At 42.3% G+C, this 26,818-nt stretch overlaps 1 protein-coding gene across 1 annotated transcript; it reads left to right on the forward strand.

Moving 5' to 3' along the window:
* Positions 1-26,509, forward strand: HBP1 (HMG-box transcription factor 1). The gene is made up of 11 exons (XM_087722327.1): positions 1-89; positions 4,337-4,529; positions 7,891-8,125; positions 11,682-11,814; positions 12,993-13,104; positions 13,229-13,341; positions 15,128-15,284; positions 17,175-17,319; positions 18,890-19,198; positions 22,661-22,802; positions 25,375-26,509. The coding sequence occupies exons 1-11, from the start codon at positions 75-77 to the stop codon at positions 25,384-25,386; spliced, it is 1,566 nt and encodes a 521-aa protein (XP_087578453.1). The 5' UTR covers positions 1-74; the 3' UTR covers positions 25,387-26,509.
* Positions 26,510-26,818: the final 309 nt, after the last annotated feature.

Below are 26,818 nucleotides of genomic sequence, written 5' to 3' on the forward strand. Positions count from 1 at the left end.
TTTCGAGCGAGAACGAACGGGGAGGGAGGAGGGGAAGGGAAGAGAAAAAAAAAAAAGCTGTAGGGAGTCCTGTAATGGCGACGGGGTTGGTAAGTAGCTCATAAGTTTTGAAGTGTTTTGAGGCGGGTGGAAGTTGGGGGGTAAACTAGGAAACGGGCGAGTTCCCTTTTTTGGCGGGCTGCCACTGAGGGGAAGACGCTGCCGAGGAAGGAAGGGGGACTCCGTGTCATTCTTCAGCTTGGGGGGAGAAAATGAAAGGGGGATGAAAAGGCTCCGGGATTCCTGGAGCGACTTGGGAGGATTTGAGAGGGTTGCTCTTCAAAAAGGAGCACAACACGGCCACTTTTTACCTCACGGCTCCCAGTTGTGAGGCGTACTTAATTCGGGGGTCCCTCTTCCTGCTCTTTCACACACACCCCAAATTTCCAGGTCCCTTTGGGCCCCTCAGGAGCACTTTGGTCGAGGGGGGGCCCCCCGCTGAGGGAAGGGGCCCCCTCCGAGCTTGGGGACGAGCGCCCCTCCCCCACCACCTCTCTTCGCTGTTGTTACGCACTTCTGAATGAATGGGGCCTTTCGGCGCATGCGCCTTTCCCCTCCCGGGAGGAAAAAGTTTATAAACAAGGGCCTCTGCCAGGCATCGGGCACGTGACTGGAAAGAAAGGGGCGGAGGGGGGGGAGAGCGAGAGCGGCTGTGACAGCGCCGGCCGTGGACTCCTCCCCCTCGGCTCGGAAGGGGACCAATCAGCGCCGCGGGGCTCCTCCCGCCTGCGGCGCGTGACCTCCCCTCAACGGTCCTCCTCCTTCCCCCCCCTCTGATGGAACGCGCGCGACGCCAGAGGCGGTGCGCGAGCTTCTTGCGTGAGGGGCGGGGTCTTTTTCTCGCCCCGCCCCCCTCGTTGAGCGCGGAATGCGGAAGTGTTCTGGTCTGCTGCGGTGGGAGCCTAAACAGCTGCTTTTCAGCAATGGGGCGAGGGGGCCAACCCCCCCTCTTTTTCTCTGGGGTGTTTCTCACCTCACTTATTTCTGAATCTGTCAGCAAGTGACCGGGATGGATAGGTTTTGCTTTGAAAGACATACATTATATGTCACTAAGGGGCTGCCACCAAGAAGAGGGGTGAGGGGGTCAAGCTATTCTCCAAAGCACCTGAAGGCAGGTCGAAGAGCAATGGATGGAAACTAATCAAGGAGAGAAGCAACCTAGAAATAAGGAGAAATTTCCTGATGGTTAAATATACTGTTTGAGTCTTAGTTGACATATTCCTAACAGAACAATAAATCAGTGGAAAGAGTTGCCTTCAAGAGCTCTGAGTGCGCCATCACTGGGGGTGGGTGGGTTCAGAAGAGATTGGACAAACATTTGTCTGAAACGGAATAGGGCCGTGATGGCGAGCCTATGGCACGCGTGCCACAGATGGCACACAGAGCCATATTTGCTGCCACACAAGCCGTCAGCTCCAGCGCACATGCGCATGCCTGCCAGCTGATTCTCAGCCAGAGGAGGCCATTTTTACCCTCCTCAGGCTTCAGGAAAGCCTCCGGAGTCTGGGGAGGGCTAAAAACAGTTCGGAAAGTTCAGAAATGATCCATTTCCAGTTTCTGGAGGGCCGGGGGATCACATGCACAGGTGGACGGGACATGTTGAATTGTAGGTGTGGGCTCATGCGTGCGTGAGACAGCATGCACACACACCTATCAGTCAAGCCACTAATATATAAAAATAACATTAAACCTCATTCCCTTTTAACACTGATGATATTACCTAGCTGGGTAATGAAATGTGTACAAGAAACCATACTCTGGGCACACCAGGGACCTCCCATTTATTGGTTGCCTCGATCATTCAAGAGAGTCTAGGCAACACACAGTGTACTAAAACAAGTAAAAGGCATTCTATCAGGGAAGGAAATGTCAAGAACCAAGCATAATGTCGCCCTGCCCCAGAGCCTGAGCTAGAACAGGGGTCCCCAACCCCCGGTCCATTAACTGGCACCTGTCCATGGCATGTCAGCAATCGGACTGCACAATCAAGTAGAGCCCCATCCACAGGATGCAGGCAGCATGCAAAACCATTCCCCCTCTAGTCCACAGAAAAACCTTTCTCTATGGAACCAGTCCCTGGTGCCTAAAAGATTGGGGGCCACTGCCCTAGAGAAATATTTTTTTTAAAAAAGAAAACTACTTCCATATTGCTCTTTAGAAGGTTACTGTATGTGGATATTTCCATAAAGTCTATGACGAGCCAGTCTGTTGTACAATGCTGGTTAAGGTGTTGGCCTACAAACCAGGAGAACGCCAAGTTCTAATCCTGCCTTCGGCATGAAAAACTGGCTGGGTGACTTTGAGCCAGCCGTCCTCTAGCCCAGTGTTTCTCAACCTTGGCTACTTGAAGATGTCCGGACTTCAACTCCCAGAATTCCCCAGCCAGCGAATGCTGGCTGGGGGATTCTGGGAGTTGAAGTCCGGACATCTTCAAGTGGCCAAGGTTGAGAAACACTGCTCTAGCCAATTCACTTCATAGGGTGGTTGTTATGGGTCAAATAGGAAGAGGAAAGAGTGTTTGGTATGTTTGCTGCCTTGAGTTGTATATGGAAAAAAGCAGGATAAAAATCTAAACAAAAACAGTCATCAGGACTTGAGAATGACTCAGAGAAGAACGGCCTACCATGAGAATGATGTTGGGATGCAATCACATGTTGATAAATCATTCTCCCTTTCCCAAAAGCCAGAAAGAAAGACACAAAAACGAAGATCTTACAAGAATACAAAGTTAAAATGCACTGGACTGCTAAGATAGCAAATTAGTTCAAGGAATCCCAGTGGCCATTTCGCGACAACAGTGCCACTCAGTTACCAGAAAGATAAAATCAAAAGAGCAGAATGTAGTCAAAAAGTAGACACAGAATCAGAATTTGAGCTTGTGAATCTCTTTATGTATTTTTTTTTTAAATCCACAATTAAATTGTAGGTCAAACTTTAGAAAAGCTGTTTGTTTATTTGTAAATAGATATGCCAAGGATCTTAAGTATAAAACCCATCAACATTAATAAAAATAGTTCATTTTTCATTTGAATCCTATTTGGAAAAGAAGCATACCTAATCTGGAGTTAGTAATCTGTGCCTTCACCTTGGATTATTAAGATTGGTGCCTCCCTTGGATAAGATGATCTATTCCGATTTGTTTGTTCTTTTGAATAATTTTGGGGATACAGGCACATGTGATGACAAATAATTTGTTTTTAGATACAGCAGCATGTATCATGTATGTTGCTCTTCTAGCGTGCTTTGCTAAGTACTTAAGGAGCTTGTAACTTTGGGCATATGGCAGACTCTGATAAGTTGATAGGCCATTTCTAAAGCAGATAAGCAAACAGTCCATGACAGCTTAGGATACTACAGTACTTTGGTTTACGTGTCTTATGTGATGTTATTAAAGAGCCTCGTCATTTTTACTCGAATTAAAAGTTTACCATAGCACATTGCAACTGCTTAAAATCACCTGGGACTTGCTTATGTAACAGTCACACATTTGGCTTCTAAACAGTGGGAAACTGAGCATTTTATATAGCAGGTTTAGCTAAGTGTCATCTCTGTGAAAATATTGTGTTTATTTGATATTGTCACATCTTCCTACCCGTGATGTTTCTGGCTATTGTCTTTATTGCGGAGTGCATTGAATATTTTAGGATTTCCAAACTAAAATAAACTGTTAAACTGAACTATTAAAAAAAAAAAGCAAAATACGAAGTATAGGAAAAATAATTAAATTAAGAATGAGCTGGCATACTTTCTAGAGGTAGTGCAATGAAAACACTTTAAGTCTCTTTCCCGTCATTTTTACACCTGCTTGAATTAATGTACACTGTTCTATAATAAATTAAGAATCTGATGAGGAGAGGACAAGCATTTGTGTTCTGAAAGGTCACTTCCCTGATTGTGGACTAGATTTTTCTTTTGCTGTGTGATGGTCAGGACTTTATAACAATCCTATGGATAGAATAATTAACCATTACTTGTTTATTATTAGTTTCGCATGAGACCATCAACTCCCAATTAAAACACTGCCTAAATCAATTTTTATTTTTTGCTCTCACTGGTTGTCCATAACTTTTCTAGGGAAAAAAAAAGACTTAAAAGTGACCTACCGCAAAACATTGCTGTGTGTTTATGTTTAAATTGCCAGCTGTGGCCTTTCCCAGATTTTCTTCATCCAAGATTTCCCTCTGTGCATAGCCTTGCTTTCCCCCCTCCCTCCCTCAGAGTTCTTAAAATGGCAAATACTTAGGAGTGAAATGTTGCTCAATATTTGAGCTAATTCTGTGAATAATTCTTGTTCCAGTCAGATAATTTGAAGCGCCCTACAATGGTTTGGGAAATAAAGACAAACCAGATGCCTAGTACGGTGCAGAAAGTCCTGTTGGTTATGGACAAGAGAACGTCAGGAATGAACGAGGCACTGGACTTACTGAAGTGTAACGAGAATATTCCGTCTTCTCCTGGATATGCATCTTCTGATGAGCATATGGAACTTGGCAAGTATCCGTTCACGATTCTTGCATTTTAAAGGACAGCTACTTTAAAAACCAATGCAGGTAGTCCTTGACTTATAACCCGCAATTGAGACCAACCTGTCTATCGTTAAATGAGACATTTGTCCCATTTTATGACCTTTCTTCCTAGTGATTCTTATTGCTGCATTTGATAAGTTACTAACCTGGTTGTTAAGTGAATCTGGTTTTCCCCATCAACTTTGCTTGTCAGAAGGTCGCCAAAGGAGATCACATGACCCTGGGACACAGCATCAGTCATAAATATGAACCCGTTGCCAAGCCTCTGAATTTTGATCACAGGATCATGGGGATGCTGCATAACTGAAGTGAACTACCAATAATTCTTTCTGGTGTCCTCACCACACTCTGCACAGCCTTCCTGTCCAAATGCCTCCAAACCACACAGTAATGCAGAGAAAACAGAGAATATAGAACTGAAATTGTATAGAAGGAGAGAAAGGCAATGTGGAGGATAAATATGTCAGGAAGAACAGATAGAAAATGCAGCAGAGAGGTTGACAGAAGTTTGGGAAATATTGTTGTGGCCACCAGCAGCCAGCAGAGCTGGCAGCAGATTCAGAAAGTGAGGAGGTTGGGGAGGAACATGGGCCAGTCCTGGAGTCTGGGGAAGGCTCTGATGAGGGCCCTGTGTCGGAGGCAGAGAGGGGGCCAGAGTTGTATGCCAGTTATCAGCTGCCTTCAGAGTAAGACATCAGTGAGGCAGACGAACAGCTGGAGCCTGTTCCCAGTGTGCGCATGCACAGAATTGCCAGACAAAGGGAACAGCTAAAGAACAGGGGGCGACTTGGGAGTAAGGCCACACAATGAATGGCCCTCCCAGAGGAAATAAAAGAGGAGCAAAAGGGGAGTGGAGTTTACAGGAGACAATTAGTTCGCTTAATTGCTTCGTGGCTCTCCGAGACTCCTTGCCAAGTGTTGCAGATGTTGGCCTGGCAGCTCTCCAAGCCAGATAAGGTCTGTGACTGTAAATCCTCCCTCGAAAGACTTTGCTGGATGTGAATGAGCAGAATTCACAGTAAATTAATAAAAGGGTTTTTTGTCAGGACAAGGAGTTTTTTTTCATGCTCTTGGGAAGCCTCAGTCAGAACAAATATGGTGCGTGACAGACCTCATCCTATCTTCACTGGGTCGCTCATGATTCTTCCCATTTTTTATTCCTAGTCCAGGCGGTGAGACATGGTAGCTTAAAAGAGATAAAAAATACATTGAGTTTAAGATGGTGGCTAGAGTGTATTGTTTATAATCAAGATAATTGTCTTGGCTAAAGCTTGGTGGAAAAGAACCAGGGATAATAAAAACAAACAATCACCTCCCGGAAACGAGTGGCTTCAAACCAGTTTTGCAGACCTGTCAAGAAATCTGGACACAGAGGTTCATAAACCTCCAAGGGGTTGAGATCCATAATTTCATAGTTTCTGAAATTGAGTTTCATAAATTAAAAGTTAAAAATTACCTTTTACTACATATTCTAAGGAAAGGGGACCTCCAAACTTGGCAACTTTAAGACGTGTGGACTTCAACTCCCAGAATTCCTCAGCTAGACATGCTGGGAGTTGAAGTCCACAAGTCTTAAAGTTGCCAAGTTTGGAGATCCCTGTTTCTAAGTGATACTTTTTTTGCCCTATGTGATTCAGTGCCAAATTTCACTTTTGAGATTCTTCAAAGTCTCTTCAAATTGTCTTAAGGGAAGACTGCACAAATATTTTCATTTCAGAGATCTAATTTAATAGTTCTCTTTAAAAAAACAAATAACAGGCGCACTCAAAATAAAGGCCCGAAGTAACTGAATTAAGCATGCTTGAGGAATTATTTTCTGTAGTTTATTTTTAGGTTGTGATCGCATTCAAATGTAGTATGATAGCTTTTTAAAAAAAACTCAGAATATGTGGCAATGGCTAATTGAAAATCAAGCATAATTTCCTAAAGCGGACAAAATTCTTATATCATCTTCTGGTAATGTGACTGTGTTAGAACAGTGTCAGGGAGATTGGCTGAGACCAAAATTGTCTTATTTTTTCTGCTAAATTATAGGTCACTGCAACCTTTCATTCCAAAGTCATTATTCACAACTAAAATACTTCAGGCAGTTAAAATATGCACATTGAAGCCTGGCTATTGTCACATTTTGTGGTTATTTTCCATATCTTCTGTATTTTTTTGTTTTTTTATCTGCTTTTTTGAAATGCTGGAGGATATGACATGATATGTCACACAATAAATATTGTAATCAGATTGTTCAAACTGGATTATCAAAACCCCAGAGATTACCAAGCCAAAACATTCCAATTAATTTAAAATTCTTAAAGAAACGTTCATATCAAGTCCCACCTTGACTCCCTGAGACAATGTCTCTAAACAAAGAGAGATGGGCTGTTTTGTGAAATTGAGGTAATATGCAAACTTTATTTCTAGTTCATCATTGCTTAGCATTGCAAATTCAAATGACAAGCTGTTTACTTGAGATTTTTTGAGTAGTTTTCATGAAGAGATGAAACTAAGTTTAAAAGTTCTTTTAATGCTCAAATCCAAGATCACGATGAAATATGGTATTTTAGCTATATACTTCTCCCTGAATAAGAAATATTTAGCCCCTGTAATATTTTTCAGAAGCGTTTGTAGAATCTTTCTTTCTTCCAAGTTTTTCTTTCTTCCAAGTATGTTGCTCTGGATTTTTCTATTTTGGAATATATGCTCAATTCAGATAGTTTTGAATGTATATCCCTTCTTTTATACTGGCATTATATAAGAAGAAACAGAGTTTGGATTTCTTGACAAGATACCATAATCTTTCTGAAATTAGGTAAGGTATCAGCATAGTAATTCAAAAGATCTAACCCCAGAAAATATTTTATTCCGGGGTCAAGGATCTTATTCTTGTGTTGGGCTAGTTTGATTTAAGTGATTAAAGTGCAGAATTGCAGACAAACTCTGCCCACAGAAGTTTGATCCTGATGGGGCTCAAGGTTGACTCAGCCTTCCATCCTTCCAAGGTGGGTAAAATGAGGACCCAGATTGTTGGCGGCATTAGGCTGATTCTGTAAAGCCGCTTAGAGAGGGTTGTAAAGCGTTATGAGACAGTATAACAGAATTGGAAAGGACCTTGGAGGTCTTCTAGTCCAACCCCCTATTCAAACAGAATACTCTATACCATTTGACGCAAATGGTTGTCCAGTCTCTTCTTGAAAACCTCCAGTGTTGGAGCACCCACAGCCTCTGCAGGCAAGTCATTCCACTGATTCATTGTCCTTAATATCAGGTATAGAAGCCAAAATGTTCTTGCTTTCTCTGGCATGGATTTGACCCTGTACCTTTTCATTGGCAGATGATCTTCCTGAATTGCAGGCGGTTCACAGCGATTCTACCCCGCCCGCCCTCTTCCAGCTAAGTGCTCATGTCTCACATCAGGAATACGCAAGGCCTTCTTGGAACCAACACACCTCAGGCAGCAGTCCAGAAAGCGCTTATCTGTGCGAGAATGGCGTGAACTGGTTGACGGAGCTGGCAAATATAGCCACTAGCCCACAAAGCCCTCTCATGCAGTGCTCGTTTTATAACACGTATGGGATATTATTTTTATTATTATTATTATACAATTGTATCACAGTGGCCAGTTGTTTCACCGGATTTGGCATTGGTTACTAGTCGGGCCCCACCCAGGGGCCTAGGACGTCGTAACGCATTTTCGTAATATGTGTGCAGATCCAAGCAGTGCGGCTTTTTGCATTTGACTGATGGTGATTTTGTCAATTTTTAACTGTTTTAAATGTAATTCCAGTGCTTTTGGTATAGCACCCAGTGTGCCAATTACCACTGGAATTATCACTGCTTGTTTGTGCCATAGTCGTTGAATTTCGATTTTTAAGTCCTGGTATATTATTATTATTATTGTTGTTGTTGTTGTTGTTGTTATTATTATCATCATCAACAACATCATCAACAACATCATCATTATCTCTACAAATTGCAGGCTTGCTTCAAGATTCCTGTTTTGCATTAAAAGGTGGAGAGAGAGAGAGAATATGAATATGTCTGTTTGTGTGCATGTATGTATGTGAGGACAGTGGTGATTTATTATTTTCATTCTAGTTGGAGCTTTGTATTCTGATTTGAATTTAGTGTTCAAAGTGTAATGGAAGTAATGAACCATCATTATATAGATACAGCTAGTCCTTGACTTACTACAGTTCATTTAGTGACTCTTTGAAGTTACAACGACACTGAAAATAGTGACTTACGACCGTTTTTCATACATAGGTAAACTCCATTAAAATAAAAAAAACCACTTAGAAATAGTACAGGTAGTCCTTGACTTACAACGGTTCGTTTGATGACCGTTCAAAGCTACAACAGCACTGAGAATAGGTGGCAGCTGACTCATATTTATGACGGTTGCAGTGTCCCAGAATCATGCGATCTCCTTTTGCGACCTTCTGACAAGCAATTTCATTGGGGTAAGCCGGATCCACTTAACAACCGTGTGACTGAACAATTGCAGCAATCCACTTAACAACGGTGGCAAGAAAGGTCGTAACAACCTGGGTGCAATATTTGCTTTATCGGGCTTAGCAACATAAATTTTGGGCTCAGTTGAGGTTATAAGTTGAGGACTACCTGTACATAATTCGGGAGCTGCCCTCCTTCCACTACAAATACAAAGATAGGGGTACTTTCCCCACATCTAACTTGCAGAGCTGATCACCTTGAAATAAAGAAGGCTACTGAGAATGTGTAGGGCCCTTCTTTTTCTCTGCATTAGTGTGTGATGGGTAAGAAAGTGAGTCAGGCCAATAGATATTAGAAGTGCCCCTTTTTCTGCTATCACTCAAGGGGCACTAGAATGTACCGTGTTTCCCCAGAAATAAGACAGGGTCTTATTTTCTTTTGATCTCCGAAATAAGCACTTGGCCTTATTTTCGGGGAGGTCTTACTATTTTTGGGGTGCAGGAGGCGGTAAATATGGTCACCTCATGGCTGCTGCTGTGTTGCAATATTTTTGGGAGGGGCTTATTTTAGTGCATGCGCTCAAAAGCCCAATTGGGCTTATTATCCGTGGAGGTCTTATTTTCAGGGAAAAAGGGTAGATACTAGTAGCCTGACAACTGGATGAATAGCTTCCCTTTTAAAAAATATTCCTACTGAACAGTTGAGAATACATTATTTAGCTCAGTGAAACAACTAAATCAGCTACGAAAGCATTAAAAGAAGGAAATTGTACAAGTTATCACATTATAACTTGACCTGGATCTTAAAATGGGATCAGAATATGAAAACATCAGATTGCTGTGCTGAGAATTAAATCCCAAAGATCTACCCATAGTCACATAAATAAGTATGCGTGCTTTGAAATCCTTCCAGAAATCTTAATCAATTTGGGGCAAAAAAAAAAACAACCACACACACACAAAACACAAAAGGAGCAAAACAGATCTGTAATCACTTCTTCTGTTCTTGGCTCAACTAAAAATACTTCCTTGCTCAGATTGATCTGTTAATTATTTTCTTGGAACTTAGAAGCGATGTGTGGCTGGCTCTTCATAAAAGAAGCACTGATTCTCTTCTGTAAATGGCTATGTTGATTAGCATACTTGGTCTTGAGATAATGGGATGTTCCAGGAAAAGCACATCTTTCCAGCTCGGAGTTGAACTCTGGAGTCGTTGGTGTTTTTTGAGCTTGGTTGTTTTCTTGGAGATGCTTCATCACCAGGCCTGGTAGGTTACATCTTCAGCACTGTTGCTCCAGGATCCAATCTGGGTCGGACCAGAGATTTAGTCTTCTGAGCTTTCGGGATTCGTGCTGGAGCCCATCCTCAGGAAACGTCTCTTTAGCAGACACTCTTTAACAGATTAACAGAGTTGGAAGGGACCTCTAATCCAACCCCTCGCCCAAGCAGGAGACCCTACACCATTTCTGATAGATGGCTGCCCAGTCTCTTCTTGAAAGCTTCCAGGGATGAAGCTCCCATAACTTCTGAAGGCAACTTCTGTTCCATGGGTTGATTGTTCTCACTGTCAGGAAATTCCTCCTTATTTCCAGGTGGAATCTCTCCGCATGTTTTAGCCTCCAGTCCCCTAATCCTCTTGGTTGCTCTTCTCTCAACTCTCAACATCTTTTTTATAGTGTGACCAAAACTGGATGCAGTACTCTAGGTGTGGTTTTACTAGAGTGGTATTAGCATCTCCCTTGATCTTGAGTATTAGTATCTCATTCACTGGCAGAGAGAAGCTCCCTGAGGATGGGCTCTATCGATGAGAGACCCAGATTGGATCCTACAACATCCTGGGGCGCGTACATTCACCCTACCCTCCCTGTCGCTGGAGATGTTGGGTAATGAAATGCCTGCGAAGGAAACAACCAAACCCAGAGAGCGCCAAGGATTCCGTAATGGGACGCTTAGTTAGAATAGAAGTAATTTCCACGAATGAATGAATTAAATAATTAGCTATTTGCTCTACAAGGCTCTTTCCTGTCTTTTTGTCTTTTTGTAACCGAATGGGAAAGGAAGAGCAGTCACAATTTTAAAATTTTGAGTGTGTCTTTATTGATAAAAGCAACACTTTATGGAAATTTTTCTCTTGCTCAAAATAGGCCTGAATGATGGGGGTGGGGTGAGGTGGGGGGGGGATATTGCATGTTGCACTAGTATTGATTGAAGATGATTTATCACTTATCTTTTATGTACACTGAGAGTTTATGCACTGAAGACAAATACCTTGTGTGTACAATCACATTTTGCCAATAAAGAATTCTATTCTATTCCATTCTCATCTTTTCTCTTCTCTATTTGTTCCATATTCTATTCCATTCCCTTCCCTATTCATTCCATATTCTATTCTATTCCATTCCATTCTTTCCTTATTCTACTCTACTCTACTCTCTATTCTATTCCATTCCATTCTTTTCTTATTCTATTCTATTCTTTCCTTATTCCATTCCATTCTTTTTCTCTGCTCTGCTCTGCTCTACTGTTTCTATCCTATCCTATCCTAGCATTCAAGGAATAACTAAAGGAGCTTTCACGTTGCGACAGAAATGCTAAGCTGTTATTCTTTGGATATCTTCTTCCCTTCCTTGATCCACACCTGTTCACACATTGTTTTACCATCCTTTCTTAGGTCATCTCCGGTTCACTTACTAGCTACAAGCAAAAGTTTACATTCCTATGCACGTCCACCACCAGAATCTTCTCCGGATGAGACCGTTTTCCCCAAGCATCACGTTGAGGAAACACCGATCAGACACGAAAGGGTAAAAATTCTGTTACGTTGAAGTTGCCAAACACTGGAAACATTTTTTAAAAAACCCTCTTGTGTAGCATGACTTTATATGTTATTCCTTTATATGTGTATTTATTTAGCACCTAGAGGAATAGATCTTGTGCTGCAATGGGCAATTCAGACAAATTAGAAACGTGACAGCTTAGCAAAAGTCCCCTTTGAAGCTTGGATCAAATATAGCGGGGGGAAAAAGCAGACATTCCCAAAGTTGCTTTTTCAAAAAGCAACTGGACAGTACTTTTTCCATGAAGACGTTCTGCTTCAGTCAGAACTGAAGAAGCTTCTTGGATCAGAAGCGAAACGTCTTCAAGGAAAAACAAGAAAGTCCAGCTGCCTTTTGAAAAAGCACCTTTGGGACACAACTATGACTTGGATGACTTGAGAATCTCCCTAGACGGAAAGCAGAGATGTTGCAGGAGACAAAACAGCCGAACAGATGGAAAGGAAGATTGTCTCATTCATTTCCAGACCATCCATCCACACCCACAGCTTGTCATTTGATCCTAGGCCAAGCCAAACATACCGGGACTTACTGGGAACAACGAGCTGTCATTGGAAGGCTCCCTTGCTTTATCGTGTCGGGTTAATTGTAAGCTTTTAGGACTGCTGCCTGAAGTTAATCGTGATAAGAGGTCGCAAATATATATTTTTATGTATTGGATTTCTATTCCACTTCCAACTGCTTGTTCATTGGAGTGAAATGTAACCTCAGAGGATTAGATTTAAAAAAAGGGGGGGAAAGCAACTGACATTATTATTAAATTTATTTCCCACCTCTCTCTCCATGGAGCTATTCTGGGTGGCTCACAACCATAAGCTGAAAACGAAGAAATAAAAAGGACGTTTAAACAAAACAGAAGTAAAGTAATAGAACAACAAAACAAAGAAGGAAAAAGAAAACAAAGGATATACATTGATATTAGTAATTATTATGTTACGTGCTTATGTAAGGAATGTACACGGGGCTTTAGAGCATAATTAGAAGATGCGAAATTTAGGAATGCGCAGGAAAAGCTTGGGAGATTGCTAAGTAAAGAAAAAATAACTCCAGAAAGTTTTCTGTTTCAGGGAGTCACATGAATCCACCGTTTTGTGTGAACAGAACACAGAAATCTATACGTGCAAACTGTGGTTTTATTTTTTCAACAGACAAACAGTGAATCAGAGTCTGGCATTTTCTGTATGTCATCATTGTCAGACGATGATGATCTGGGATGGTGCCACTCTTGGCCTCCAACTGTTTGGCACTGTTTCCTTAAAGGTAAAATAACACTCCCCATTACATGACTGGGTTTAAGACTCAGGTTCGTCTTTTATGGTTGCATTGAATTCTTTTTTTTTTCTCCCTCCCTTCCCTCCCCTAAAAAAAAATAAAAATAAATTAGGAACACGTTTATGCTTTCACAAAGGACGCAATCAAGAATGGATCGATGTTGAAGATTTTGCTGGATCGGCCGGTTGCAGAAACGAAGCTGATGATTCTTTGGGTGTCTATAAAGTAAGCTCTGAGTACTTCTCTTACAGCAATTTAAAGGAGAGGAAAATGAATCGGAATAGAACTGGAAGGGGCCTTGGAGGTCTTCTAGTCCAGCCCCCTGCTGGATTATCGCTTAAGAAGGGACTGTCTGAGACGAGCGATTGTCTCAGACAGTCCCTTCTTAAAAACCTCCAGTGATGGAGCACCCACAACTTCTGAAGACAAGCTGTTCCACTGATTAATTGTTTTCCCTGTTAGGAAGTTTGGCCTTAATTGCAGGTTGCTTCTCTCCTTGGTTAGCATTTCCATCTATTAATTCTCATCCTGCCTTCTAGGGCTTTGGAAAATAAGTCGTCCCCCTCTTCTTTGTGGCAGCTCCTCAAATACTGGAATGCTGCTATCATGCCATCCCTAGTCCTTCTTTTCTCTAGACTAGCCAAATCCAATTCCTGCAACCGGGAAGTATTTATGCAAAGGGAAAGCATTTATGCAAATCCACTAAATGCAATGAAGTAATTCCCGTAAGAGAGAAATTACGGCATCCGAAAATAGCATTGTGAAGTGATAGGAAGAGGCCTGCTTGCTTACTCATCCTGGAGTGTTGCAATTTCCCCAGGACCAGCAGCTGGGCAATAAGTCACATGTCTGTACTTTACAAATGTATACCGTATTTTTCGGAGTATAGGACGCACCAAGATTTTGAAGAGGCAAATTAAGAAAAAAGGTTTTTGTACTCTGCAGACCTCCCCAAAACAGCATGTTTTTTGCAAAAAAAAAAAAAAAAAAAAGGGCATGAATAGCCTTTAGGAGGGTTGTAGAGTGCTCCTATGGCCTGTTTTTAGCTCATTTCTGCCCTCCCCAGTCCCCAGGACCACTCTGGAAGCCGCCTAAAGGCTGTGCACGGCCATTTTGGTGAAGGGGGCGGGGTTTTTGGAGGCCAAAAATGCTGTATTCAATGTATAAGACGCGCCCAGATTTTCAGCCTCTTTTTTGAGGGAAAAAGGTGCATCTTATACTCCAAAAATATGCTGTGTGCATATCTATCTATCTATCTATCTATCTATCTATCTATCTATCTATCTATCTATCTATCTATCTATCTATCTATCTATCTATCTATCTATCTATCTATCTATCTATCTATCTATCTATCTATCAGCCTAATATGTAATACAGCACAGGTTCAAATCCCAGTAAGGGTATGGCTGGCTGATGAGAGCTAAATAGCTTGAAATAGATCTATACTAGTCTCCCTTTATTTATTTATCAGCACAAATGCAACACACACACACACACACACACACACACACACACACACACACACACACACACACACATATATATATATATATATATATATATATATATATATATATATATTTGTAAACTGCCAATTCATGTGTAGTCAGCATAGTTTGTAAGGATTCCTGCCCCTTGTGGTTGATGTAGTAAGCCGTGTGATCCAGAAGTGGGTTTCTACCAGTTCGCACTGGTTCAGTGCGTTAGTGGAAATTGGGACTGGGTCGCTGAACCGGTAGGGACTGTAGGCTGGCCATGCCCCTGAACCAGTTCTCCAGTCGCCACTGCCGGCTTGTTTTTTAGTCATTTTTTCATGTTCTACGCATGCGCTGAACAAATTTACGTTCAATGAACTGGCAGCAGCCCACCTACCCCTGGCGTTATCCCTTTCAAAACGTAACGATCGAGGCTTTTAATTCTTTAGAAACAGGGAAGTGGCTCAGATATTAGAAAGACAGCGATGGGGCTGGACTCATTGGGGATTCTGACATCGGTTGTGTTCCTGCAGGGTTACGCCGCTGACGGATTGAAACTGATATCGCACGAAGAGAGCGTTTCCTTTGGCGAGTCAGTCCTTAAGTTGACTTTCGATCCCGGCACAGCGGCCAAGGATTTCCTCACTGCCGAGTGCAGATTAGATCACCCCTTCTACGTTAAAAATAAAGGTAAAGAAACATGTTCTTTTCTTCATAAATGATTCTTTTTTTAAAAAAAGAACATTCCTATAACCACCTCTGAGCCCAACATTTCTGTTGCTAAGTGAAACATTTGTTAAGCTCCATTTTACGACTTTTCTTGCCACGGTTGTTAAGTAAATCTTGTTAAGTTAGTAAGACGATTGTTAAGTAAGTCTTGCTTCCCCACTGACTTTGTTTGGTGGAAGGTTGCAAAAAGGGGGGATTGCGTGACCCTGCAACCGTCATAAATATGAGTCAGTTTCCAGGCATCTGAATTTTGATCACGTGACCATGGGGGCGCTGCAAGGGTCGTGCGAAAGCCGGTCGTAAGTCACTTTTTTCAGTGCCGTTGTAACTTTGAAGGTTCGCTAAATGAACGGTTGATAAATCGAGAACTACCTGTATTCCCAATCAAGAAATAAAAGCAGGAACAATTTTTAAGAACACTCTTTTTGTTGTGAATTACAGGCAGTCCTCGATTTACGACCACAGTTGAGCCCAAAATTTCTGTTGTTCAGAGAAACATTTGTTAAGTGAGTTTCACCTCATTTTATGACCGTCCTTGCCATAATTGTTTAGTGAATCACGGCAGTGGATATGTTAGTAACCCGGTTGTTAAGCGAAACTTGCTTCCCCATGGACTTTGCTTGTCAGGCGGTCGCAAAGGAGGATCACGTGACCTTGGGACACAGCAACGGTCATAAGTATGAACCAGTTGCCAAGTGTCTGAATTTTGATTTGTGACCACGGGGATGCTACAATGGTTCAACTGTGGGAAAGGGTGATAAGTCAATTTTTTCAGGTGCCGTGGTAACTTTCAACGGTCACTAAATGAACTGTTGTAAGTCAAGGACTACCTGTACTGAATTTGGAAAATATGCCAGAGTTTTTGTCTTAGCCGTTTGATACCAGACCAAATCACGACAAGAGTTATTTTTGAGTTTCTTTCTTCAAGTTTTACAGTTTCTCAGAATAAATTGTCATTTGTAGCAGTCAAGATACCCGATTAGAAGCTGGAGACTCTGAGTTCAAGTCCCGCCTTAGCCGTGAAAACCAGTGGGTGATCTTGGACCCAATCCCTACCTCACAAGGTGGTTGTGGGAAAAATAGAAAGAGGAAGGTGCATTGGATAACTTTGCCGCCTGGAGTTATTTGTGAAAATAATAAAGATGGGATAGAAATAAATAGGAGTGGTGCGGTGGCCCAGGGGTGGAGCTCTCGCCTCACAATCAGGAGGCTGTGAGTTCGATCCTAGGTAGAGGCAGATATTTCTCTCTCTGGGCACAATGAGAATATATGTCCTGCACAAAACTCCGTATTGGCAACAGGAAGGGCAACTGGCCAGTAAACACTTAGCTCCATTCAGTTACCCCGACTCCACTCTGCAAGGGATTATGGGGTCGTTAAATGATGAGGATAATAAATCAATCAATCACCATTTCCCCAAAAATAAGCCCTCCCCGGATAATAAGCCCAATTGGGCTTTTGAGCATGTGTGCTAAAATAAGCCCTCCCCCAAAACTAAGCCCCCTCTGAAAATATTTCAACCCAGCAACAGCCATGAGGTGACCACGCTCGCCGCCTCCTGCACCTCAAAAATAATAAGACCTCCCCGAAAATAAGGCCAAGCGCTTATTTCCCGGGGGTGGGGGTGTCAAAAGAAAATAAGACCCTGTCTTATTTTCGGGGAAACACGGTAATAAATAAATTTCATTATTTTTCCCATTTCCAAGGCCAGATCTACATTATTTCTCAGCTGCTTTCTCCTCTTTTGGCTAAGTTTTAAACCTTTCGGAATCCAGATTGCATCTGATCGTTTCTCTCTCTCTCTCTCTCTCTCTCTCTCTCTCTCTCTCTCTCTCTCTCTTTTTGGTTTAGGTTGGTCTTCTTTTTATCCAAGCTTAACTGTGGTTCAGCATGGAATTCCATGTTGTGAAATGCACCTTGGTGATATCTGTCTACCTCGTGGACACCCTGAGGCCCTAAACTTTGACGATTCTGGTGTTTTTGATACCTTCAAAAGGTAATTCTTGAAGCAGAGACTGTATAATTCTGACTTTCCTTTCAAATATGTGAAATTCTGGTTTTGCCCTATGGAGAGGTGTTTTTAAATGTTGATTAAGAGCAAACAAATTGGATTATAATTCCCACACATCCCTAAAATTAAGCTATTTCAATTAATGCCTAAGCTCTTTTTAAAACCTGATGTTTTAAAGTAATAACATTTTTAATACTATTTCTAGACAGAATTTATTTAATTGAACATTATAGCTTTACCTCTACTATCACTGCAAACTATAAACTGATTAAACTCTTTCCACTAGAGGGTGGACGGCTACCAATTCTAGGTTGTGTAAACAGATTCTCTAAGTTGGAAGCACATGTTTAAAGTAATTCCTGCGAACCTTATTTACTTCTTCAGTTACAATTCTGAAAATAGAATAGGATTAATTTTAAGCTTATTCAATCAAACATTAAAGTCATTTGCATTTTTTTTTATAATGCTGGGTTTCATGGTAACAAGAATTGACCTAATCTTTCACTTAAAAGACCGTAGTATGAGTAGTAAATCTATATTGTTAGGTGTGGGGTCCACGGTGCTCTCTGAGCTTGGTGGTTTTTTTGCAGACGTTTCGTTACCCAGCTGGGTAACATCATCAGATTTATAACTGTCAGTTTATATAGAAATTAATCCGCTAAGAACACTCCCACTACTGACAGGGCAAGCTACTAGAGACCAAAACCCACTCCCATCTAGCACTGATGATGTTACCTGGTTGGATCATGAAATGTCTGCAAGAAAATCACCAAGCTCAGAGAGCACCAAGCACCCCCACAGTCCTCTCCCTCCTCCTCCTCTTCCTCCTCCTCCTCCTCCACCACCACCACCACCTGTACTCTGTGAATTCTACTCCCTTCTATCACTGATGATGCTACCTAGTTGAATCTTGAAATGTCTGCAAGAAAATCACCAAGCCAAGAGAGCACCAAGGAACCCACAGTCCTCTCCCCTTCCTCCTCCTCCTCCTCCTCCACCTCCACCACCACCACCACCACCACCACCACCACTACCAACACCAACACCTGTACTCTGTGAACCCTACTCCCTTCTATCACTGATGATGCTACCTAGTTGAATTATGAAATGTCTGCAAGAAAATCATCAAGCCAAGAGAGCACCAAGGACTCCTACAGTCTTCTCCCCTTTCTCCTCCTCCTCCTCCTCCACCTCCACCACCACCACCACCCTGTGAACCCTACTCCCTTCCATCACTGATGATGCTACCTAGTTGGGTCATGAAATGTCTTCCAAAAAAAACTCCAACTAAGTTCAGAGAGCACCAAGGAACCCACAGTCCTCCCACTCCTTCTCCTCCTCTTTCTGCACTCTGAGAACCCTACTCCCTTCTTTCACTGATGATGTTACCTAGTTGGCTCATGAAATGTCCTTAAGGGAACCACCAAGCCCACAGAGCACCAAGGACCCCCACAGTTCAACCCTGAGCGACAAACATTCCCTTCTATTGAGATACAGTTAGCCACTATTTGAGGGTAAGCCCAGAATTGGTTTCTAAAGCGACCTTTCTTTTCAGTTACGATTTTACACCCATGGACTCCTCCGCGGTCTACGTGCTAAGCAGTATGGCTCGTCAGCGGCGGGCTTCTCTCTCCTGCGGGGGGTCCGGGAGCCCAGACTTTGAAAGAGCCGACTGTGGGCCTGCCCGATCCCCACAGACGTCCTCCATGTACAGCAAATCCGGCAAAAGCCACCACTCAGGGACTGCAAGTACTGTTAGTGCCACTTCTCCCAACAAATGCAAAAGACCAATGAACGCCTTCATGCTGTTTGCCAAAAAATACCGAGTAGAATATACTCAGATGTACCCAGGAAAAGATAACAGGTAAAGAGCCTCTGGTTTGTTTATTTATCTTATTTTATGATTTACTTGTCAACGTGCCCAAGGGAACAGGTATTAGTATAGAGACGGACATTATCTCATGGGATTGGTACAAATGGATGGATGTACCATATTTTTCGGAGTATAAGGTGCACCTTTCCCCCCCCCCCCCCAAAAAAGAAGGAGAAAATCTGGGTGTGTCTTATACACTGAATACAGCATTTTTGGCCTCCCGAAACCCCGCCCCCTTCACAAAAACGGACGTGCAGAAGGTTTGGGAGGCTTGCAAAGTGCTCCTGGGGATTGGGGAGGGCAAAAACGAGTGAAAAATGGGCCATTTCTTGCCCGTTTTTGCCCCCCTCCCAGCCCCCAGGAGCATTCTACAAGCCTCCCAAAGCCTATGCATTCCCCCCCTTTTGTTTCTTTTCTCTTTTTTTTTTTGCAAAAAACGGGCCTGTTTTTCATTTGTTTTTGGCCCAGCCCCCAGGAGCACTCTACCAGCCTCCCAAAGCCCATGCATGTCCTGTTTTTTGCAAAAAAGAGGCTGTTATTTGCTTGTTTTTGCCCCCACCCAGCTTCAGGAGCACTTTGCAGGCCTCTCAAACTCTCTGCATGCCCTGTTGTTCACAAAAAAAAGGGTTGTGCAGAGGGTTTGGGAGGCCTGCAGAGTGCAAAACCTTTTTTTTTTAAATTTACCTCTTCAAAATCTTGGTGCGTCTTATACTCCAGTGTGCCGTATAGTCCGAAAAACACAGTAAATAATTATAACATGGCCATGAACACATCAAAGGAGTTCAATACAATGGGGACGGTAACACAGGGGTGCACTTATGCACTCCCCCTTTACGGAACCTCTTAGAAATGGGTGAGGCCCACGGTGGACAGTCTTAAGGTCAACAATATGGGGGTTGAATATATAGATGATGTAGGTTCACCTCTGGCCTGCTGTTAATGAATGCGAACATTTGTTTTTATTTATTTATTGTCTTTTAAAAATCATTTTCAGCTGCCGAATGTGTACTCTTACGTATTGTACATATTGTAGTGTGCAGCAGCTGCCAAAAAAGCCAACACAGTTCTAGGCTGCATCAACAGAGGGATAGAATCAAGATCACGTGAAGTGTTAATACTACTTTATAAGGCCTTGGTAAAGCCACACCTGAAATACTGCATTCAGTTTTGGTCGCCACGATGTAGAAAAAATGTGGAGACTCTAGAAAGAGTGCAGAGAAGAGCAACAAAGAGGATTAGGGGACCGGAGGCTAAAACATATGAAGAACGGTTGCAGGAACTGGGTATGTCTAGTTTAATGAAAAGAAGGACTAGGAGAGACATGATAGCAGTGTTTTGATATCTCAGGGGTTGCCACAAAGAAGAGGGAGTCAGGCTATTCTCCAAAGCACCTGAGGGCAGAACAAGAAGCAATGGGTGGAAACTAACCAAGGAGAGAAGCAACTTAGAACTAAGGAGAAATTTCCTGACAGTGAGAACAATTAATCAGTGGAACAGCTTGCTTCCAGAAGTTGTGAATGCCCCAACACTGGAAGTCTTTAAGAAGATGTTGGGTAGCCATTTGTCTGAAACGGTATAGGGTTTCCTGCCTAGGCAGAGGGTTGGACTAGAAGACCTCCAAGGTCCCTTCCAACTCTGCTGTTGTATTTTTGAAATGTGACAAGTAGGAAAAACAAAACGCAAGTGTAATGAATCCAGGCACTTCAATTTACACAAGCTTACATGCTTAGCTTGGATTTTGTCATTTAATGGCTCCGAACGTTTTAGGGATGGAGTTACGAAAGGTGCCAGTATTAGATTCTAGATTAACTATTAAATAAAAAACTCAGAAATAGCACAGGTAGTCCTTCACTTACAACAGTTCATTTAATGACACTTCGAAGTTACAATAGCACTGAAAAAAAGGACTTACGACCATTTTTCACACTTATAGCCATTGCAGCGTCCCCAGGGTCACAAAATTCAGAGGCTTGGCAACTGACTCATAATTGTGATGGTCGCAGTGTCCCCGGGGGGTGGTGGTGGTCAGGTGATCCCCTTTTGCGCCCTTCTGACAAGCAAAGTCAATGGGGAATCCAGATTCACTTAACAACCATGCTCCAAATTTAACCACTGCAGTGATTCACTTTATCAGCTGTGGCAAAGAAAGGTCATAAAATGGGGCAAACCAGTAACACGGTTGTGAAGTGAATCTGGTTGTCCAGTGAATTGATTTTGCTTGTCAGAAGGTTGCCGAAGGGGATCACCTGACACACACACACACACACCGCCCCCAGGACACTGCCAACCATCAGAAGTATGAATTTTGATCAGATGACCACGGAGATGCTGCAGTGGTCGTAAATGTGAAAAGCGTAAGTTCATAAGTCCCTTTTTTCAGTACCGTTGTAACTACGAATAAGCTGTTGTAAGTCGAGGATTACCTGTACATTCCACCTGAGCACTGATGTTGACAGGTATGTTATGTTCCCCAAAAAACATCTCTACGGTTTTGTTAAGGCTTTTAAAAAACAGTCCTAGAAATTCCATTGAAAACGTTAAGAAAACTACTGCTTACGCTAAGGGTATTATGGAGTAGTTAAAGAAAAGTCCCGAGGAGAGAAATAAGTGCTGAAGTCTTTCCTGGATCTATTCTATTCCATTCCATTTCCTATTCTGTTTAATTCCATTCCATTCCCTATTCTGTTCCATTCTATTCCCTATTCTATTCTATTTTATTCCATTCTCCAGTCCATTCCATTCCCTAGTCTATTCCATTCCATATTCCATTCCATATTCCATTCCATTCCCTATTCTATTCTATTCCATTCCCTATTCTATTCTATTCCATTCCCTATTCCATTCCATATTCTATTCTATTTTATTCCATTCTCTAGTCTATTCCATTCCATTCCCTAGTCTATTCCATTCCATTCTCTAGTCTATTCCATTCCATTCTCTAGTCTATTCCATTCCCTATTCTATTCTATTTTATTCCATTCTCTAGTCTATTCCATTCCATTTCCTATTCTGTTCTATTCCATTCCCTATTCTATTCCATTCCATTCTCTAGTCTATTCCATTCCATTTCCTATTCTGTTCTATTCCATTCCCTAGTCTATTCCATTCCATTCTCTAGTCTATTCCATTCCCTATTCTATTCTATTTTATTCCATTCTCTAGTCTATTCCATTCCCTTCCCTATTCTATTCCATTCCCTATTCTATTCTATTTTATTCCATTCTCTAGTCTATTCCATTCCCTATTCTATTGTAATCCATTCCCTATTCTATTCCATCCCATTTCCTATTCTATTCTGTTCTATTCTATTCCATTCCATTCCCTCTTCTCTTCCCTCTCTCCCCCCCCCCTCTCTCTCTCTTTCCCACACACACACACAAAGGAAATAGGGAAATTAACATTCTGCTGCTGGCTTTGCGTGACCCTCCTTCTCCCCATCTCTTTCTTCTGCAGAGCCATAAGTGTGATCCTCGGGGACAGGTGGAAGAAAATGAAAAACGAGGAAAGGCGGATGTACACGTTAGAGGCCAAGGCCTTGGCTGAAGAACAAAAACGTTTGAATCCCGATTGCTGGAAACGGAAACGGACAAATTCAGTAGGTGGTTTTTCCACTCTTGCCATTTCCTAGATTTCGTGGTCCTTAAGAGCAGTGGTCTCCAACCTTGGCAACTTTAAGACTTGTGGACTTCAACTCCCAGAGTTCCTCAGCCAGCAAAGCTGGCTGAGGAACTCTGGGAGTTGAAGTCCACAAGTCTTAAAAGTTGCCAAGGTTGGAGACCACTGCTTAAGAGTATTATAGAACGAAGCCCCATCCATGGGATGCAGGAATCACATGAACACCTCCTCTCCACAGAACCGGTCCCTGGTGCCCACAAAGATGGAGGCCAATGTTGTAGAAGAAACTGTTAATAAAGTCCAGCTGGATTTTCTATGAAAGGTCCAGCTCTAGAAGGAGCCCCCCCCCCCCCCAAATCTCTATTCAAGTGGTTCCAGTTTGCCTGTTCATTTGATGGTCCCAGACAAAGAGTAACACCATTAAGGTTATTCCAGAACACACAGGGACGCGGTGGCTCAGTGGCTAAGACACTGCGCTTGTCGATTAGAAAGCTCGGCAGTTCGAATCCCTAGCGTCGCGTAACCGAGTGAACTCCCGTTCCTTGTCCCAGCTTCTGCCAACCTAGCAGTTGGAAAGCATGTAAAAATACAAGTAGAAAAATAGAGACCACCTTTGGTGGAAGGTAACAGTGTTCCATGCGCCTTTGGTGTTTAGTGATGCTGGCCACATGACCAGGGAGACGTCTTCAGACAGCACTGAGTCTTCGGCTTTAAAATGGAGATGAGCACCGCCCCCTAGAGTCGGGAACGACTAGCACCTATGTGAGAGGGGAACCTTTACCTTTAGAATACACACAAGATAATAGACCACTTGAGTCTATTCCAGGGGTGTCAAACTCACAGCGGCATCATGTGACATATTGGGATCCTCCCCCCCCCAGTTTGCTAAACCAGGTGTGGGCGTGGCCAGTGCGTGACCCATCCGGCTTACGGGCCGCAAATTTGACAGGCCTGGTCTATTCTGATCCTTGCTGCACTTAATTTTATAGTAGTCTTCACTCTCCTCCCCTCTTAAAATATATTAAAAAGGTAAAATTAGTTAAGTCCCTGCGGATTTTACTCCGCTAGAAGTTCCCGCCACACTTAAAATAGATTAGTGCCTTTTTAACCCATTGAGCCCAACAGCCTATAATTTCTGTAAAGACGACATTTGAGAAAAAAGTTTAGATTTCTCTGTTGCTAAAAAAAAAGGGGGGGGATTAAACATAGATGGTCAGTCCACTTGTAGCTGTCTCTTTAATTCTACCCAAATCCCAGGAGAGGCTTATAAATAAGGGTCGCCCTCAACTTGTGACCACAACTGATATGGCGAGGTGGGAAATTCTCTAAGTGAGTTTTACCCCATTTTATGACTTCCTGCCACGTTGCTTAAGTGAATCCCTGCAGTTGAGAAATCAGTAAAATGGTTGGTTTCTCCATTGACTTCGCTTGCCAGAAGGTCGCAAAAGTCACTGCAACCGTCATAACTGTGGGTCGGTTGTCAAGCATCTGAATGTAAATCAGGTGATGCTGCCGTGCTCCTAAGTGTGGAGAATGGCCAGGTCACTTTTTCCAGGGCCATTGTAACGTCAGACGGTCACCTAAGTGAACTGTTGTAAGTCGAGGACTACCTGTGGTTGAAATTTCACCCCTTACCTCCACCCGACTGAAAGTTTTGCCTCACTTACAGAGAACAGTTGCCGTAGTCTGAAATACTGCCGGTATTCGGTCCACAGGAGTTCTGGTTGTTTATTTTCCATTTTGTTGGTTTTTAAAAATTTAATAAACATTTGTTTTAAAAAAATTTGATAGGATGCCGTGGGTTCTCACTGGCTTGGACCAGTTTGACTAAACAGGTAGTAACTCAGCCTGCCACGCCCCCAAACTGGTTCTGTAGGCGGCACCATCTTGTTTTTTACTACTGCGCATGCGTGTGCGCACACCCGAAGCGCGTCCTTGAGCAAACCAGCAGTACTACTGTGTTTTCCCGAAAATAAGATGGGCCTTGTTTTCTTTTGACTCCCGAAATAAGAACTTGGCCTTATTTTTGGGGAGGTCTTATTATTTTTGAGGTGCAGGAGGCCCCTTAACCTTGGCCCGTGGCCCAGATGATCCAGAGAGGGCTGGAAGTTCTGTCTCTGGCACACTCTTGCCAGCCCTAGCGCCTCTGGGCCTGCTGCTCTTTTTGCGGCCGCCAGTAAGAGAAGGGGCGCGATAGCGAGGATTTGCAGGAACAGTCTTGGCGAGGCCGTTCCGCGTGGATGGCAGGTGCATGTGGGGCGCATGGGACATGTTCCCCCCAGGAAATGGGGACCAGTGCACATGCGTTTAAATATTTTCAGAGACGGGCTTATTTTAACGCATGTGCTCAAAAGCGCGATTGGGCTTATTATCCGGGGAGGGCTTATTTTTGGGAAAACAGAGTAGAGCCCACACTGCATGCAGCATGTTCAAGTCCACTTCGTGTTTTGCCTGTATGAAACTTGAACCCAGAACAAGTCATTAATTCCTATTTCCACAGACAACAGTTCCCGGGTCTTTAACAGGTGTTTTTCATCTGTCTTCCTTCCCAGGGGTCTCAGTAACATCAAGATGGAATTCTAATCAGTCCACGGTGATGGGAGGAAGACACGATCAAGGTTTCGTGATTTGTTGTGGCGGTGTGACTATAAATACACTGGCATCATTGGAGTCACTAGGAATGAAGTTTTGCTTATTACAGTAGAGCATTAAGCAAGCTAAAAAGTATCAACCTTTAAAAGAAAAAAGAAAAAAAAAACCAAATTGCCTTATATTTTTTCCCCCCTTCCAAACTATATTCTATGTCTATCAGGTGTAATAGGCTTGAACACGGATATCTGTGGTGCTAAGGAATAGTAGGAAGAAGAAGAGGAGCTTTGTATAAAAAAAAAGTTTTATTTTCTAAGGAAAAAAAAATGCACAAAAAGGGGGAAGTTTAAAACGTGTAACATCTGTTTATAGAACAATTCTTATTGCTGATTAATACGTATTGCACAAAACTATGTAATTATTAAAACTACCAATTTTGCAAGCTGGAATTTCCTGACGTATAAATAGAATGAACTTCTAGCTTGCCCGGTGCCAACAAAAATGATCAGAATACGTGGCAAAGCGAAGAGTATATATAATGTACGCTATATGTAGCAAATCGTCGTCTATACGGGAAGGTGGCACATTTATAATTTCTATTTTGGGTGCGATGCCTTCTCCAGTAAAATTAAAGGGCTGGTGAGAAGCCCTGAGCTGCATTGGAAAAGATGAAACCCACAAAGAGATTGCATTGTTCCAAGAGGAATGGTGCTTTCGTAATACTTTCATTTAATGTTAATTTTTTGTTTTCCTATGCTGCGTATTTTTAAAAAAGATTTTAGTTTGCCATAAGACATCATTTATGGTGGGGACAAACCTTGCACTTATTTTCGGTGCAATATTTGCACTTTAATTTTTCCCCCCCCCTCCCCTCCATCTATCTAAAAAAAAAATAGAGCAGATATATATATTCGATTAATGGCTACTTTTGCTGTGAACATTTACAACATAGCTTTTTAATATTACTAAAAATAGTGTGTTTCTGTCAAGAAATCACAAAAGAAATGTCAGCACCTGATATGTACGTCTCTACATGTTGCTCCTATGATTTTGCACACTGTATTCTTGTATTATTTCAAAATAAATTGTAAAAAATTATTCTTGTATATTTTCTCTATATAAAATATATGAAGTATCACAATACCGTCTTGTGAATTGATCTTACTGAGTGCTTAATTGAAGGAATGCTTGGACACGGACTGGTAGAAATATTTTAATTACATTTCCAATTATAACATTGTACATAGAACATTACACTGGAGTAATCTGAAATATTTCATGTCAACATAAAATATGTATATGCATGTGTGTTTATATATATACAATGTGTGTGTGTGTGTATCAAATCCCAGTGAGGGTATGGCTAGCTGATGAGAGCTAAATAGCTTGAAATAGATCTATACTAGT

The sequence above is a fragment of the Thamnophis sirtalis genome, unplaced genomic scaffold (assembly GCF_051295495.1).
Source record: "Thamnophis sirtalis isolate CommonGarterSnake01/CBP01778 unplaced genomic scaffold, rThaSir2_p1.2 scaffold_9, whole genome shotgun sequence".
In the NCBI taxonomy this organism is placed as follows: domain Eukaryota; kingdom Metazoa; phylum Chordata; class Lepidosauria; order Squamata; family Natricidae; genus Thamnophis; species Thamnophis sirtalis.